At 49.2% G+C, this 17,439-nt stretch overlaps 2 protein-coding genes across 5 annotated transcripts in view; one reads left to right on the forward strand and one right to left on the reverse strand.

Annotated features, from left to right (window-relative positions):
* RASL12 (RAS like family 12) overlaps positions 1 to 6,629 on the forward strand; it is a 45,351-nt gene extending 38,722 nt beyond the window's left edge. For all 4 annotated transcript variants that reach the window (XM_032766002.2, XM_032766001.2, XM_032766004.2 and 1 more), the window contains one exon: positions 4,079 to 6,629. In XM_032766002.2, the coding sequence (XP_032621893.1) occupies positions 4,079 to 4,463 (385 nt within the window). In that variant the 3' untranslated portion in view covers positions 4,464 to 6,629. The remainder of the gene's footprint in view (positions 1 to 4,078) is intronic.
* A 92-nt stretch (positions 6,630 to 6,721) lies between these two features.
* On the reverse strand, positions 6,722 to 17,147 carry SLC51B (SLC51 subunit beta). Its single transcript, XM_032766007.2, has 4 exons — positions 17,108 to 17,147; positions 14,228 to 14,371; positions 11,691 to 11,781; positions 6,722 to 7,275 (listed from the first exon to the last, which is right to left on the reverse strand). Exons 1-4 carry the CDS (start codon positions 17,145 to 17,147, stop codon positions 7,053 to 7,055), a joined length of 498 nt encoding a protein of 165 aa, XP_032621898.1. The 3' UTR covers positions 6,722 to 7,052.
* Positions 17,148 to 17,439: the final 292 nt, after the last annotated feature.

Consider the following 17,439-nt stretch of genomic DNA (forward strand, 5'->3'; position numbering starts at 1 on the left):
TGGGTGTGGCTCCCCTAAGGTACCCTCCCCAGTCATGGCCCTTCCCCTAAGCATCTGTATGAGCAGGAGGAGAAGCTGAGATGGCCTTAGCCCTCCATTCCCCAGGGGCCAGCAGTTGGACACCTGTGGTGGGCTTTTTATAGAAGAGTTCAGGTAATCAGTAGGGTTTCCCCTCTGGTTTTTCCCTCCCAGTTACACACAGAGTCTAGTGATTTTCTGGAAAGTGAGTTTGGGTATTGAGTTTGGGTTGGAAAGCAATGACTGATTGATCGATTGTCCAGGGGTAAGGAACAAGGTCACAGTTCATTGCCCCTGTGCCATTGGGTTTGGTAGCTTTAGCATAAAGATACAATCACAGCACAGTCAGGCTTCATGTCGAAATATATGGAGCTCTGATTTCATCCTCCTAGCTTCAGTCATCACTGAGTATTTCAGCGCGTCTAGCCCCCGTTGCCTGCTGATTCATTCCAGCAGCCATGGCACCTGCAAGCCAGTCTCCCTGTCCTGAAGAATTGTACAGCACATGGGTTTCTATCATATGATGCAGTAACGCAGGCCAAAATGCCAAACCAACAAACAAATCTATTTCACCATTACAACCCGCATGTCAGAAGGGAGAGAAGTATTCTGTGCCCCAGCTGCAGAACAGCATGACTCTACATATGTGGTTCAACGCTGAGGTCTCGGACTTTTGCATTTCCTGACATTTTCATGTTCAAATTTGCAAACTTGATCGCATGTTAATATAGACATTTGGCATTTAAAATCTGTAGGGCTTGATCTGCTATTGGAAGCCAATGGAAGCTTTGCCCTTCACTTTGGTGGGTTTTAGATTGGGTCCATAGTGAGTTCCTAATGAGTAATTTCATGACACTTTAATCATAGAATCATAGGACTGGAAGGGACCTTGAGAGGTCATCTAGTCCAGTCCCCTGCACTCAAGGCAGGGCTACTTATTATCTAGACCATCCCTGAGAGGTGTTTGTCCAACCTGCTCTGAAAAATCTCCATTGACGGAGATTCCACAACCTCCCTGGGCAATTTATTCCAGCGCTTAACCACCCTGACAGTTAGGAAGTTTTCCTTAATGTCCAGTCTAAACTGCCCTTGCTGCAATTTAAGCCCATTGCTTCTCGTCCTATCCTCAGAGGTTAAGGAGAACAATTTTTCTCCCTACTCCTTGTAAAACCTTTTATGTACTGAAAATTGTTCTCTGATGTCCCCTCTCAGTCTTCTCTTCTCCAGTCTAAACACACCCAATTTTTTTTCAGTCTTCCCTCATAGGTCATATTTTCTAGACCTTTAATCATTGTTGTTGCTCTTCTTTGGACTTTCTCCAATTTGCCCACATCTTTCCTGAAATGTGGGGCCCAGAACTGGACAAAATATTCCAGTTGAGGCCTAATCAGCAGGGAGTAGAGCGGAAGAATGACTTCTTGTGTCTTGCTTACAACACTCCTGCTAATACAAAAAAAGCGAAGATCATTCTGGGATGTAACAGTGTTACACTGTTCACTCATATTTAGCTTGTGATCTACTATGACCCCCAGATCTGTTTCTGCAGTGCTCCTTCCTAGGCAGTCATTTCCCATTTTGTATGTGTGCAACTGATTGTTCCTGCGTAAGTGGAGTACTTTCCATTTGCCCTTATTGAATTTCATCCTATTTACTTCAAACCATTTCTCCAGTTTGTCCAGATCATTTTGAATTTTAATTCTATCCTCCTAAGCACTTGCAACCCCTTCCAGCTTAGTATCATCCACAAACCTTATAAGTGTATGCTGTATGCCATTATCTAAATCATTGATGAAGATATTGAAGAGAACCAGACCCAGAAATGATCCCTGCAGAACCCCACTCAATATGCCCTTCCAGCTTGACTGTGAACCACTGATAACTACTCTCGGGGAACGGTTTTCCAACCAGTTATGCACCCATCTTGTAGTAGCTCCATCTAGGTTGTATTTCCCTAGTTTGTTTATGAGGAGGTCATGTGAGACTGTATCAAAAGCCTTACTAAAGTCAAGATATACCACAGCTACCGCTTCCCCCATATCCAGAAGGCTTGTTACCCTGTCAAAGAAAGCTATTAGGTTGGTTTGACATGATTTGTTCTTGACAAATCCATGCTGTTACTTATCATCTTATTGCCTTCCAGGTGCTTGCAAACTGATTGCTTAATTATTTACTCCATTATCTTTCCGGGCACTGAAGTTAAGATGACTGGTTTGTAATTCTCCAGCTTGTCCTATTCTCTTTTTTATAGATTGACACTGTATTTGCCCTTTTCCAGTCTTCTGGAATCTCTCCCGTCTTCCATGACTTTTCAAAGATAATCGCTAATGGCTGAGATATCTCCTCTGTCAGCTCCTTGAGCATTCTAGGATGTATTTCATCAGGCCCTGGTGGCTTTAAGACATCTAACTTGTCTTAGTCATTTTTAACTTGTTCTTTTTCTATTTTAGCCTCTAATCCTACCTCATTTTCACCGGCATTCACTATGTTAGATGTCCAATCCCTCCTAACCTTTTTGGTGAAAACTGAAACAAAAGAGACATTTAGCATTTCTGCCATTTCCTGTTACTGTTTTCTTCCCCTCATTAAATAACAAATCTACCCTGTCCTTGGTTTTCCTCTTATGGCTAATGTATTTGTAGAATGTTTTCTTGTTACCCTTTATGTCTCTAGCTAGTTTAATCTTGTTTTGTGTCTTGGCCTTTCTAATTTTGTCCCTTCATACTTGTGTTGTTTGTTTATATTCATCCTTTGTAATTTGATCTAGTTTCTACTTTTTTGTAGAACTCTTTTTTGAGTTTCAGATCATTGAAGGGTTCCTGGTTAAGCCAGGGTAGTCTCTTACCATACTTCCTAGCTTTGTGGCATCCAAGGCCCTAAGTCAGTGCATGCCTAACTAAGCCTAGGAATAGTCCAACTGGCTTAAACCCATTGATTTTAATAGGACTACTCACATGTTTAATGTTACGTTTTTGCTGAATTGGGCTCTGAACCCTCCTTTTAGAAGGGTACCAGTGTAATAAATTGTGGCTGTGCATATCCAGGCAATAGAGTAGTTAGTGTGAAGCAAGCCAAGACCTAATGAAGTCAATGGGAGTTTTTTCATTGACTTAAATGGATCAGGCTCTACAGCAGGCCTGCACAACATGTGGGCCACATGGGCCCGCGGAGGCTCACTGTGCGGCGCGTGGCAGGGAATCAAAGGGCTCTGGGCTGCCCGCAGCCACGGGGAGCCCTGAGCCCTTTAAATCTCAGCCACGGCTGGGATTCATAGGGCTCTGGACTGCCGGGCAGCGGCGGGGAGCCCTGAGCCCTTTAAATCTCAGCCGCGGCCGGGATTCGTAGGGCTCTGGGCTGCCCGCAGCCGCGGGGAGCCCAGAGCCCTTTAAATCTCAGCCGCGGCCGGGATTCAAAGGGATTTGGGCTGCCCGCAGCCGCGGGGAGCCCTGAGCCCTTTAAGTCCCGGCCGCGACTCCAGCGGATGGGCTGGGGCTGGGATTTAAAGGGCTTGGGCTCCCCTCAGCGGCAGGAGCTCTGGGCCCTTTAAATCCCTGCCCCAGCCCCACAAAGCTCTGGGTTCCCCCAGCCGCTGGAGCCCCGGGCCCTCTAATTTGCCCCTGAGGGCTCCCAGCCACCTCTTCAGCTGGGAGCCCCTGGTTGATTTAAAATCAAGTATCACCTCCCACCCCCAACCTTCCTTTTTGGCCCACCGTTGTTTTGGTGGGGTGGCGCTGGGGAAGGAGGGCTTGTTTATGCAGGGCTGGGCGGTGCTGAGGCGGGGTGTTTCCGCAAGGCCGGGGGGTGTCGGCCCTCAGCTGAGTAATGTGGCCTTCTCCCCTTTACAAGTTGTGCAGGCCTGCTCTACAGCATAAATTCCTTTATCTAGTGCTCAAGTCCTCTCTATGAGCTGCCACTTTGTATCAGGCTGTTGCAGTGGCTACGGCTGGCTACTAGAGGGAGAAATGATCTCAGGCCCTGAGCCGTGGGTTCAACCTGCACATCAGCTGTCATGGTTTATGGTCTCTGCTTGGCTCACACACCAGTTCCTGTTCTCCTTTGTCAGACAGGTCACCAAAGCCGAAGGGGTGTCTCTAGCTGCCAAGCACGGGTGCTTGTTTTACGAGGTCTCTGCCTGCCTGGAGTTCGAGGCTGTGCAACATGTGTTCCATGAAGCTGCGCGGGAAGTGAGGAGGGAGATGGAGCGGAACCTGGTGGTCCGACCGCTGTTCATCACAGAGGAGAGGCCTTTACTACACCTTGCTTCCCCAACTGCAGTGGCCTCCAAGCACGGCCTGGCTAGCTGCACACTCAACACTCTCTCCACAGTCAACTACAAAGAGATTCCCTCCGTGGCACAAGCCAAGCTGGTCACGGTGAAATCGTCACGGGCTCAAAGCAAGAGGAAAGCTCCCACGTTGACCTTACTGAAGGGCTTTAAAATATTTTAAGCCTTGGCCCCTCCAAGGGATGGGAAAGGAGCAGCCACTGGATTTCCTGGCATCCCAAGGAACCTTCTCCAACTTCTGCAGTGGCATATTTGACAATCTCCATGGCAGCAGTGGCTTACAGACCATCTTCCATGATTTACTGACAATGCACTTGGCCTTAGAACTACAGCTAAGGACTTTGGTAGGGATGCAGTGAATAGGCCCGGGATTGAGTGCAGAAGAGTTTGAAACTTTGTCATAACTTCCTTCTAAATCACTGACTATTTGTCCAGTCCCTGTAGCTCAGTATTGACATGATATTTGTACATTAGTTCTAGCATTTGCACTGAGTGTTTGTAGAGCTATTTGTTATAACAGAAGCAGAACAGAGAGAGGGAGAGATGAAGCCTATGTTATATTTGTCACATCAGCAGGATGAGAGGCTGAATGCCCTCGCCCCGTGCGTAGGGTAAATAAACTTTACATTGTTCTCCCAAGAGGCCAGATCCTCTGCTTGTACATGTGTATCACCACTTCTTGAAAAATCAGCTCCCATAAATGCCCACTAGCTGATTAAACAAGAGGTGTGGCCCATGTAATAACTGAGTCCAGAGTATCTAAATGCAGTGATCATGTAGAAGGCACAAATGTAATGGTCAGTTTGGTACCCTGTAGTGGGAATATTTGGTGGTTGGAATATACGACTTCACCAGAGCCAGGATAGTTTATGGAGATGTATTGGTTTTCACAAAACTTTTGTCAGGAAGTTTTTAGACAGAGAGAAAGCAGCTGAGTGGCTCAGGCATTCAGCTGGCCTGTGGGAGAGCAGATGAGTTGTCAGTACGCTGTCCTGGGGTGAAGGAGGCCTGGGTTAAAGTTCCTGCTTCTGGCTGATTCACAGCAGAATTTTCCTCCCAGATCACTTTGACTCTGGCAGGCCAGGGACATGAACCCAGGTCTCTAACATCCCAGGGGCCTCTCTCTCTTTGCACCCTCGAAAGTTACCACAATGTGGAATTCAGGTACTCCGGACAAGCTGTAGTATTTGGCTCCTGTTGTTAGTGCTGAAGATCTGCAGTGTGAACGCATAATGTCTGATGAATCTGAATAGAAGGTAGTCAGAGATACATGTCGGAGATAAGGTTGTTTGGGGTATCTTGACTCTGAATTTCCATACGTTCCAACATTAGGGGGTTTGGTTTTTGTAGGATTTTTTAAAGGGTTTCTGTAACTGAAAATTTCTTAGATTTCCAGTGTTTGTTAAAATGTCAGTGTTCTTCTAAGGTTCTGTCCCCTAAAATAACTGATATGTATTTACAGCCCTAACTGGACTGGTCTGCAAATCCAGAGATTGTATCCTATGCGACTCCCATTGAAATCAATGGAAAAACTCCCCTTTGCTTCCATGGGAGCAGGAACAGGTCCATTGTTTAGAGATCTGCAAATCTCATTTCAGGTAACTTACTACAGCGCGTGTGCAGATGAAAGTCCTTATTGCTAGTATTGTTCAGCGACAGTTAGCAAAATGTTGACATAACCTGCTCCAAGGTCAATACATTTCATTTAATGACCACAAAGCCCCCCCTACTGGACTGTTCGCACACTGCAGCTGGTATGCCTTCAAATCAGCAGTGTTTGCAATTTGCTGTTAAAGCAATAAGCAAGGTGAGGTTTTTAAATGAAATGAAAAAACATTGCAAATATAATTGCAGCAGAATAAACACTTCCAGGTACAGTGTATAAAAACAACACCTCCGCACTGAAAGAACTTGTACCAAAAATATATTTTGTAATGCTTTTTTACAATGCAATGTTCCTTTTCAAAGACTTTGCCAATGGAATACTCCTTTACTGGGTGAATTTAAACAAAATCGTTTGTGTATAAGATTGATATATTTTCCATTTTTCTTAAATTATTTGTGGGTGTCTCCATTTGATGCTCTCTGTGCAGAATGCTCAATAACCTTCAACCAAGGGCAAAATTCACAATAAACAGGCCATTTTCCTTAAGAAAGGTTATGTACTTTATTTTCCTTTTTGTACCTGATTTGGTGACAGTAACTGCTCTGATTCTGTATGGAATTGCACTTCTCTGCAGAGTAAAGTCATGTATCTATAATTACACAATTTCAATCAACTACTTTGGAAAATATTTTAATAAAGGCAACTTTTGACGAAGCATCAGCACATCTGCTTAGCTTCAGCATTTTCTTGATGAACCTTCGCAGAGTTTTTTTAAAAGCATGCATTCCCTGGCTGACCGCAGTAAAATCCTCCCCCCTTCCTTGTCTGGTTTGGCTCATATAATTGTTTTGCAGTGGAAGCGAATAACAGATAAGAGAGGGTGGGCAAAGCTGGCATGTAGGAGTAGCCTTGGAACCAAACGACAGCAGCAGGTAAGGATCAGGCCATATTGGCATCAAAGCAGGTGAGACGAGACCAGATTATATGAGTCAAGAGCGGCTCATGCTGAGGAATCTCCTCTGCCATTTCTTTTTATTCCCTTTGATAAACTGTGCTTAACTTCCCAAGCTCCAGTCAGCATGAATTTAGATACATGACACTTGGTGAAATATTTGTCTGGGGTCTAGACTCAGATTGCGCTCACTGTTACATGTCCTCCTCTGGCTTGTCTGCATACAGGGCTGTCACGTTGCCATCCTTCCACTGAACCAAAACCTCCCCTGGTCTTTGTCCTTTCGGCAGCAAATCTTGCATTAAAGGATTCAAGTTATCATCTTCCTTCAAATCCACAAAGGGTGGCTTGGCTTCTGGCTCAGCTGGTTTGGCAGTTTTGGCAGCTTGTTCATACACAAGGATAATCTTTCTAGTTCTAATGGGGAAGGATACAAAAAGAAGCAAGAAGTGAAACCGCAGGCCCAGTGCAGGTGTTCGTGCAGCAGGTGTGAAACCGGTGTATGCGCTGCTCGGCATGGGACGTACATTAGCTGCTGATGTATAGAAACCCCAGAAGCATCCAGGCATGTAAGTGGAGTGAAGTGATTTAGTACCCACATAGGCAACAGGTTTGTATAATTTTTGGTGGTGCCCCAAATGGTGTTGCCAGCCTCCACCCGACCCCGCTCCCGCCCTGTAAGCCGATATAAAATGAAGCTACAGTGCTTCGGCACCACAAGATTACAAGGGTCAATTAAAAGTGGAAAGTCAGAAGCAGCACTTGTCTGCTTCAATATACGATATTATATTTTATTGTACCTATTGTGACAAAGTGGGAATGTTCTTAATGTTTTCTCTGAATACTGTGTGGGTGCCTCAGTTTCCCCTGCAAGGTGCCAACTGAAGGTGTTGGGGACAAAGAGATCAGGTGGCCTCCTTGTCCAGAAGAGACACAAAGACCAGAGGAGGGAGTGGCAATTTGGAGCTGGCTGGGGAAATGAGGAGAGGCCCAGAACTTGGGTCTAGGCTCCTCACCATCCAAGATGGATCTGACTGAGGAGTCCTGTTTTCTGAACCTACAAGCTCTGTTTTAGACTGTGATCCTGTCGTCTAATAAACCTTCTGTTTTACCGGCTGGCTAAGAGTCACGTCTGACTGCAGAGTTGGGGTGCAGGGACCTCTGGTTGCCCCAGGACCTGTCTGGGCACACTCGCTGTGGAAAGCGCACGGTGTGGAAGGTCATGCTGAATGCTCCGAGGTCAGACCCAGGAAGGTGTAAGCGTCTTGCTCTGGAGACAGTATGCTCAGAGAAAGGAGGCTCCCCCAGAGTCCTGACTGGCTTTGTATGGAGTAGTTCCAAAGCATCCCAGCATCCCCTTCCACACCATGCGCTTCCCGGAAGTTCAAACAGGCACTGACACTCTCTCCTCTGGCCTTTGTCTCTTTTCCAGGCATTAGGAGGCCACCTGATCTCTTTGTTCTCCAACACCTTCAGTTGGCACCTTGCAGGAGAGCGGCCCAGGCCATCAGTTGCCCGGAGACAGGGTTTCAGCCATTCTCTGTGCAGACGGCATCACACTGGCAATCTAGGGCTCTACAACAATCAAACCCCGTATCCCACCATCTAGATCCTTGAGAAATGCATAGGGGAAACTGAGGCACCCACACAGTATTCAGAGAAAACATTAAGAACATTCCCACTTTGTAACACCTGTATACTTTAAAGAGGTGTAAAATAATCAAGTATTGTGCTAAACACAATGATACTCCAAACTGACCACCAAATTTAAGTTGCACATTTTTCCCCTCAGGTGAGGACTCTGGGGTGGGGCTGAGGATAAGGGGTTCACAGTGCAGGAGGGTGCTTAGGGTTGGGGGGCAGACTCTGGGGTGGGGCAGGGCTGGGGATAAGGAACTTGGGATGCAGAGAGGCTTCCCCAGGGCTAGGGCCAGAGAGGACTCCCCCACCTCACTGGCAGCAGCAAGCTCCAGGGGAGGGACCCCTCCTCTCCCCCCACCCCGGCAGCACAGTCACTCTGCACCACAGTCACTGCACATGCTCCTAGGGACTATCTCAGGTCCAGAAAGCCCACTTGCCTCCCCTATGGTGGGTACTGGGGCGGGGGGTTGCCATCACGTGTGGCCTCCCCTGCTGCTGCCCATGGGTGCCGGGGGGTGGGGGAGAGAGGTCCCAAGCACATGTGTGCCTCCTTCCCCCTCCTCTCTCCCTCTTCCCCTGCCCCGGTGCTCCAAGAGGCTGCCTGACCTGATCTCTATAGCCTTAGGCAAAAGCAGCACAAACCAGGGAGATAGGCACTGGCTGTTTTCTTTTCGGCAGGGAAGCTCTGAGGCGGGGGCAGGGCCAGCTCCAGGCAGTGCCAGGGGAGAAATCCAGCTCCAAATATTGGTGGAGCACAGCCCTCAGCCTTGAATATTCCTGGTGCTTGAGCACCTTGAGCCCATATAACCTGCCGCCCCTGCCCACAGCTGCCGTTTATATTACTGCAAAGAATCCAATGAGAAAACATCATTCCCCAAATTGTCTATACCAGGGGTGGCCAAACCCTGGCTCGTGAGCCGCATGCAGCTCTTCTACAGTTCAAGTGCAGCTCGCAGAGCCCCCCCCCATCCCTTCTCCATCGACCAGACTGGGATTGGGGCAGGGGGGAGCTTGGGGCTTCTGCCAGAGACAACTGGTGCCTGCTGAGAGTGGGGGGGCACAATGTAAAGCTTTGCCCCCACAACAGCTTGAGTCATGTGCCCCTCACCGGGCATGCCCCCCTTACCCTCAGCAGCCCCTCCCTACAGCTCCCAGGCATTAGCTCCGTGGAGAAAGGCAGCAGCAAAAGCAGCGGCTCTCCCTGCAGCCCCCTGCTGTTTGCCACTGCCTCTCCCACAGCTGCAGCTCCCAGCTTGCCAGCTCCAGCAGCTGCTGTGCAGGGAGGGGGCCTGGCGACCCCATGTGACCTAGCAGGGCCAGCAAACTCTGGCAAAAATCGGGGGCAGGGGGGCACATGACTCCACTTGTCGTCCCCCCCGACACATCACCTCTGCCTTCTGCCCAAAGGGGAGGGGGGCTCTCAGGGCTTCATTCCCATGGGGCATGCCTGCCGGGCTTCAGCAGGAGCAGAGCTGAAGTCCCGGGACTCCCTACTCTGCCCGGCTGAAGTCCAGAGACTCCCTTCCCTGCAGGGCTGAAGCCCTGAGCCCCAGTAGGCGCCTCTTGTGGTGCCGAAGCCCAGCAGGTGCGCCAGGGCTCCTGAATGTCTGAAGACTGTCATAGGCAGCTCGGAGGGTCAGTAAGTTTGGCCACCCCTGGCCTAAATCAAATGCCTAATGCTTTGCTGCTGCTGCTGCTTTTTTCTTTTAGATGAAGAGAAAACTCTTCTTCTGATAGCCTGAGTGAGGTGCAAAGATTGTTACTTTAGGAGAAGACTCATTCTCAGCTCTGTGGTACCCGCCCAATAAGTTTTAGTCCAGCAGAGTGGCGTAATACTTGTTATTCCAGCAGAACCTAGATTACGAGGGTTGACACATTCTCTGATGCTTGTATCTGACCACGATTCACTCATACTGTTGCTCTAGAAACCAAACGGTGTGAAAGTTTAGTTTGAATAGGTGAGGCAAAGGGGCAGCTTTATCTATTTTAGGTATTTATTCAGCCCCCGTTTTTGGATTATCTGAGTTCCTCACAATCTTTTTTAACTGGATCTTTCTGTCTAGTAGCTCTGTGAGGTAGTGGCATGCTATTATCTCCAGTTTATGTATGGGGAAACTGAGGCAAAGACAGGCTAAGTGACTTAACCAAGGTCATACATGAAGTTGGTGGCAGAGCAGAACAAGAAACTGAACTGACCACTAGGCCTTCCTTCCTGGTCTAAAGGAATGAGCACAGACCTGAAATTTCTACCACTGTGAAAATGGGGCATTAAGATGCTAAACCTCTCTAGGCATCACTTACTTCATCCATAAAACAGGGATAACAATTGCCTGCCTTCGCACGGTACATCAGGAAACAGGTCAAAAGCATGATGGAAATGCAAAGTGTTAATTCTTATTAATCTATTATTTCAGATGTGCAAGTGATTTTTTTTTTTTGGTGCCTGGCACACAATCATAATAATTTATCTGCTGGCCACGTGGCAGCCATCAGATGGCAACAGCTTTCAGGCTCTACAGACGTGCAGTGCATTCAAATTAGCAACCTAGTGGGTAAGTAAGAACTGGAATCGGTTTGAAAATGGCCCCGTCTTTGTGTGGACACCCACTGGAATGATTTCTTGGATCACCTCTACTTAAAACCAATCATAATAAAGATCCCATTTAGAATAGCATGTTCCTCAAACAAAATCCCACAGGCCGTGTCCTGGTTGGTGATGGGTGGGCGTCGGGGGGCAGCATGTATCACCCACACACCCTCTGGGTGGGGTGTTCTGTCCCATCTAGTGGCAGCGAGACCACTTAAAGAGAGAATTAAATGAGTCTGTTCGACAGCCTTAGCCAGCTGGCTTTTAACTTATGCGGGAAAGGCTCATGCTTTAAGGTCCAGAGGCCACAGGTTCAATCCCACCCGCCGACGACTGGGGTCTCTCGGCATTACACGTGCAGAGAGCCTGTACACCTGAGGAGGGGGAAACCAGTATCCCTGCTCTGGCTGCCTCTAAGGACAAGCACTGAGGGGCTTAGAGCCTTGTCCCGCTCAGGAGCACATCCACGGGGCACTCTGTACAGGGTTTAGCAGCTGTCCCTCCTGCAGGCGCTGCCCTAGTCTCTCTGTGGCCTTGTTCTCCCCTGTGCCCCAAGAGTGAATTTTACAGCTTCCCTGTACCCCTAAAGTTCTGCGCGTCTTACCTGTTTGCCATGATATTTATTCCCAGAAGGAGGAGGCCCAGAAACAGAACCACAAAGGACAGGACTAGAATGGAGTAATTCCACGTGGATGCTGGCGGGGAGAAGCATTGACAAGTGAAGTCAGCGTGTGCAGAGCCATTCTGACAAGCCTGTTACATCCACGTTCTGTCGGGGGTGCTCCAGGCTGTGCGGGGTGGATGAGTTTGGTGCAAACCAGCTGCAGGATTACGGGAGAGCAAAGGGGCCTCTGCTGAGCTCCCTTCAAAGAGTCATAGAGTTGGAGGCCAGAAAGGCCCACCAGGTCACCCAGTCCGACCTCCTGTAGGTCCCAGGCTACCAGCCCCACCCTGTACCCGCACACTGACCCAACCACTGAAATGAGACCAAAGGATACAACCCACAGGAGGCTAGGTGTCTTGGGGAAAGAACAGGAGAATGCTCCACTGCCCCAGACCCCTGCAATGGCAGGGAAATGGTTAATGAGCTATACCCAGGTAATCGGGGCAAGTGACCCGCACCCACAGGCTGCAGAGGAAGGTGGAACCCCCTCCCCCAGGTCGCTGCCAATCTGACCTGAGGGAACATTCCTTCCCAACTCCACCTATGACGATCAGTTAGACCCGGAGCATGTGAGCAAGAACCAGCCAGCCAATGACCTGAGAAAGCAACGGCTCGCTGCCACCTCTGCCCCTATTGATTTCACAAGTGTTGTGAAAGGCAGGACAGTTTGCAGGGTAGCCCGTGACCTTGCAGGACCTCCAAAGTGCCCTTACGCGGCCTGCTCCTGAGGACACATCACTTAGGGTGTGTACCCCAACTCAAGAGCACCCCCCAAGGCAGCTGCTTGTCAGGAGTGTAAAGGACCTGGCAGAATTAAACCTCGAAATGGGAGAGTGGGCTTTTACCCAAACAGAAGGAGGGAGTTTAGGGCTGAAGCAGCGAGTGGAGGTTATTTGTCCTGGTGTGTTATCAGCAAGTAAACACAGGCCGTCCAGACCTGAAGTCCTTACTCAGGCAAAACTCCATTGACTTTGGGATTTGGCCCATTAAAAGCTAATATTTAATGATCAAACTCCATGGTATGCTCAAGCTATTCTGTACACTCTTTTTTGGATTTAATACCAATGTTTTCTGTACCAGTCTCTGGAGCCAGCTCCAGCCCAGGATAGCCTGGCTTTTTCTGCTGGGTGCTAGGACTCTGATCCTGCACTACAAAAGTCAAGGCGAGCTTTGCTCATGACCTCAGTGGGAGTGAGATTGACCGTACGTCCTCAAGTCCACCCACGTGGATCCGTGCCTCCTGCTCTGCTGAAGCAGCCCATGATCACAGACCTTTGCTTCAATGGCTGGAAGACCCACTGGGCAGAAAGATCGACCAGCACACTGGAGCCGTTTCCAAGTGGGATGTAGAAATTTGCAAGGGAGATCTCAGTAATAAGATGTCCCCCATCCCACTTGTATTTGCCTCTTGATTCTAGAGCAGGCCTGCACAACGTGTGGCCCAGGGGCCGCATGCAGCCCGCACGGGCTCACTGTGTGGCCCGCGAGGGGTGAGTAGGCAACTGGTGGATGAGGGAGGGGGGCTGAAGAGGCAGGCTGGCAGTGGCGGGGGATGAGGAGGCGAGCTGGGGGGGTAGGGGGCTGAGGAGGCGAGTGGGCAGGCGGGCAGTGGTGGGCTGGAATAGCGAGGGGCGGACAGTGGTGGGAGGTGAGTAGGTGAGCTGGAGGGGTGGGGGGGCTGAGGAGGTGAGTGAGGAGTCAGTGGCTGACCTGTTCGACTGATCTGGTCTGGCTCCCAGCCCCTCTCCAAGGGTTGCAGCTGTCTGGAGGTGCTGCCTTCCACGCCTTCCTCAGTCACACCTCATTCATTCAACAGCACCGTGGATTACAAAGTGGGGGAAGATCTTATTCTACATCTAGCAAAAAGAAGCTTTTCTTTTACCTTAATTATACTACCTTAGGGGCCCACTATAACATATTACCAAGGTTCAATACTGCTGGTTCGGTGGGGCAACGCTGGGGAAGGAGGGTTTGTTTCTGTGGGGTGGGCAGTGCTGGGGGGAGGGGGAGGAGTACTTAGGGGGCCTGGGCGGCGCTGTGGGGGGCGTTCAGTGGGGCCAGAGGGGTTCGGCCCTCAGCTGTTTTCTTTGGAGTAATATGGCCCTCGCCGCTTTACGAGTTGTGCAGGCCTATTCTAGAGGCCCTGCCAGAGCCAGGGAAGGACCCAGGTTTGTAACATAGGCAGCTACCTCTGGAAAGAGCTAGTTGGGAATTTTCTGATGAAACATGTTTTGGGAAAGGGTGATTTATCAACACTGAAATTGTTCATGGGAAAAAGAGCCAGTTTTAAAAATCACCCAAGGAAAAAATTTTTTTGGAAACTCAAAAACTCACAGGATGGGAAAACCATTTCTGGCCACCCTCTACGGTTGGAGTAACTCCCCCTTGCTATCTGCCACTAGCCAACAAGGTTCACAACCAGACGTTTGATTCCCCTGCAGCCCTGACCATCTACCATGTTTATTTATGGTACTTACAATCTCCTCTCCGGAAAAACCACACCATCTCCTGTAGTTGTTCTTGAGACATAGGCATTCCAGGAGTGGGATTGCCTTCCACCTCGTCATGCATTTGTGTGCTGGTAAGAGCCATAGCGAAATATCTACCACCCTCTGTCTTTACTGTTGAAAAACAGAAAGATGGATGGAATGTCTGTTTCTGTTGCAAATACACAAGATGGAAGAGCCTCACTACTGATTCACAGGGCTAAATTTCTCTTGTTTTTCATGTACGCTCATGCAGGTACAACTCAAGTATGCAGAATGGGGGGTTGTGGGCACAACCAGTTGCATGCGCTAAAGTGAGCTTGCAAACAGAGTCTAGAGCTACAAATGTGGCTCAGGGTATCCAAGGAACAGGAATCTGTGCGAAATATTCGTGATTGCTCCACGTGGATCTTTGTTACTAGTCAGGTTTTCTTACTGAAATCAGGAATTCAGTGGCACTCTTACCTTTGAGTTCAGTGAGACCAGATCTAGTTCTTTTATACTCAGGTTTTACCTAAAGGGACTCAGAAATCTGAAGTTGACTTTCCACCTTATGGGACCTATAGCATCAATACCTATCTGCAGGAGACAGCTGTCGAGTGAATAGCGTTGAAATTTTTCAGCTGATTGGCTGACACTGAGGATCCCGTTCGTGTGCGATACACAGGATGGTAAGAACACAGAAACCTCACTGCATATTGTTAGCAAGTGTTGCATGTGTTTAGTGAGTGTCTTTTCTTTTTGGTGTCTGATGCTTATCTGGCTTCTGATCACAGACGCTCTGCCCCCTACTGACTTGCCATCGGGAACTTGGGCTTTTTGTATTCGCCAGAGCAGCTTTATTCTTATCTGCAGTCAGGTACCCATGGGTGCTGCCCACCGAGTGCAGTGTGAAATTAACACACTTCCAGTTTGCATGTGCTGCACTTTCACAGGGACTTGACCGCACGCTGTTGGCTCCATTTGTAGACAGACATTTCCTGGTGCCTTGATTGATCAAGGAATTGTCTTGCCAAGACCAGTGTTGGAACTCTGAAGTGGGATTACAGTCCTCTAAAAGCAAGTTCTCATCTGTCGTGCTGGCTTGTAAACACAGCTTGACTTCAGCGTTTTGAATGAGAAAACCCCATGTGCTTGCAAAGAAACCAGAGCTTGAGCACAATCATCCTGTACGGATGGGACAGTTATCTACAAAGCATGGTACAGAGAGCAATCAAGTCAAGCAATCTTTAATGTCTATGGGGAGTAGACAGGACTCATGCAAAAGCCACACAAGCAGTGAATTGCATGGAGCTCAGTTTCCCTGTCTTGGAAGGACAGAGTCAACTATCCTGGGATTTGACCCTGTTGTTCCAAGGAGCCTTAGTGTTTCAGGGCAGAAGGAAATCCATTGCAGTCCTTTATAAGCTGCTGCTCTGCTGCTGGGGAAAGAGGAGATCCATGGCCCCATTAATGTCCCAGCCTACAAACCAGCTGCTCAGCTACATCTGTGATCTGGCTTTCTGGGGATTGCGGGGAATATCAAGTTCAGTTACTAGACCTTTTATTGTTTCACTAGCTCATCATGGGTATTTCAGTCTTTAGCGAGGTGAGCACCCGCTCCAGCCCGGAACTTGGAAGGGGTTGGAAAAGCCCTGCAGAGGGCTGGGGCTGGGCAAGGTAAAACCCTGGCTGATTGGGGGAAGTGGCTGCAGCTGGGGCCATGCTCCCAAACTAAGTAACTGGGCCTTGTAAGAAGGCCAGGGACGCCAGAAGCACCAGTCGCTCTCTGATGGGAGAGGGAGACAGGTCTGGCTTCTGGGGAACTCACTCAGGGGACCTAGAGAGAGTAGGGCTGGGGAAAGGTCTTAGGAGCTGGGAAGCCTTAAGCCAGCAACTCCCCAGGCTGCAGGGCCTAGTTCTAGACTCACCTAGGTATTGGGCTTGCAGAGAAGCAGCCTGAGGGTGGGTAAAGGCAGCCACTCCAGACCCCTTTGCCTATGATGTGTGGCTGATACTGCAGTGAACAGGGGCTAGATGGAGACTTGGCAGCAGCCAAAACTGAGGCAAAGTGGGGATAGTAGGTTGGGGGTTCCCCAGGGAGGGAAGACCCAGATCGGTGGGGTACTGCCAGGGATCAGCATCCCAGTTCCAGGGAGGAACATGGGGGCCAGAGGACAGGCGGATCACCGGCCTGCAGAGGGCGCTCCAGAGCTGGAATGAGCTAATTCCCGACAGACCAGGAGGCAGTGCCGCAGGGGTGAGTCCGAATCTCTACTCAGTCCTAGAGATGTGCTACGGGCAGTTCGAGAAAGACCCCCACTGTAGCGAATGAGTTTGGGTCACAGTGTGCCCACGGTGACATTCGGGTAACGACTCTGACGTCAATGGGATTGCAACAGCCTAAGTGAGGGCAGAATTTGGAAGTAACTGTCGCTAAGCTTACTCCAGATTTACGCCAATACAGATTAGAGGAGAACTGGCCCATGGCTCAGCATGTAGACAGCCAAATGATCAAGGAGCTAGAGCCCCACTTGTGTAAACACATGACTGCAAAAGCACACTTATATTTACACACGTGGGTGCTGTGCGTGCATGCGCACACTCAGACAGGTACCTGTGTTTGCCAATGGCCAGATAGGCATTGAAATAGCCACTCCAGGCACAAACCTGTTTTCAAGCCAAATGTGGCCACTGGGCATGCAGATGTGGGCAAGCAAGGGTGCATCTAAGTAGGGCCCCTAACACTACGCCCCAGAGTGATTCATTTTGTAACCCTGATCGCCAGTGCCACCTGCTCAGCCTGATGTGGGTAAGAGTTCCAGGCAAGGAGCTGTCTTGGTATTTGGGGGCTGATGCTCACACTGCCCTTTTACCGAGCAAAGACTCTACCTTGCACCAGTAGGAGGAGGATTATCCAGAGTGAGTTCATAGTTGTGTGAACATGGAGAGGGCTTCTTTGAAGTATGGTACTTGGAAACCTGGAAAAGTAAAAAAGTCAAGAGGTTATGGATACTTTTTTGATGCCCTGAGAACCTGGGTTGTGGTAGCTCGATAGGATTGGAGGGCACTGCGTATATCAATGCAAAACAATGTTGCTGTTGTAAGAGGCTCAAAAGAATCGGAGATGTCTATTTCCCAGTGTCCAGCACCTGAGCTCTGTCTCATTTTAAACACATGAGCAATGGGAGATCCAGCCCATTCCAAGATCAGCCCATTCAGAC

The sequence above is a fragment of the Chelonoidis abingdonii genome, chromosome 9 (genome assembly GCF_003597395.2).
Source record: "Chelonoidis abingdonii isolate Lonesome George chromosome 9, CheloAbing_2.0, whole genome shotgun sequence".
NCBI classification, from domain to species: domain Eukaryota; kingdom Metazoa; phylum Chordata; order Testudines; family Testudinidae; genus Chelonoidis; species Chelonoidis abingdonii.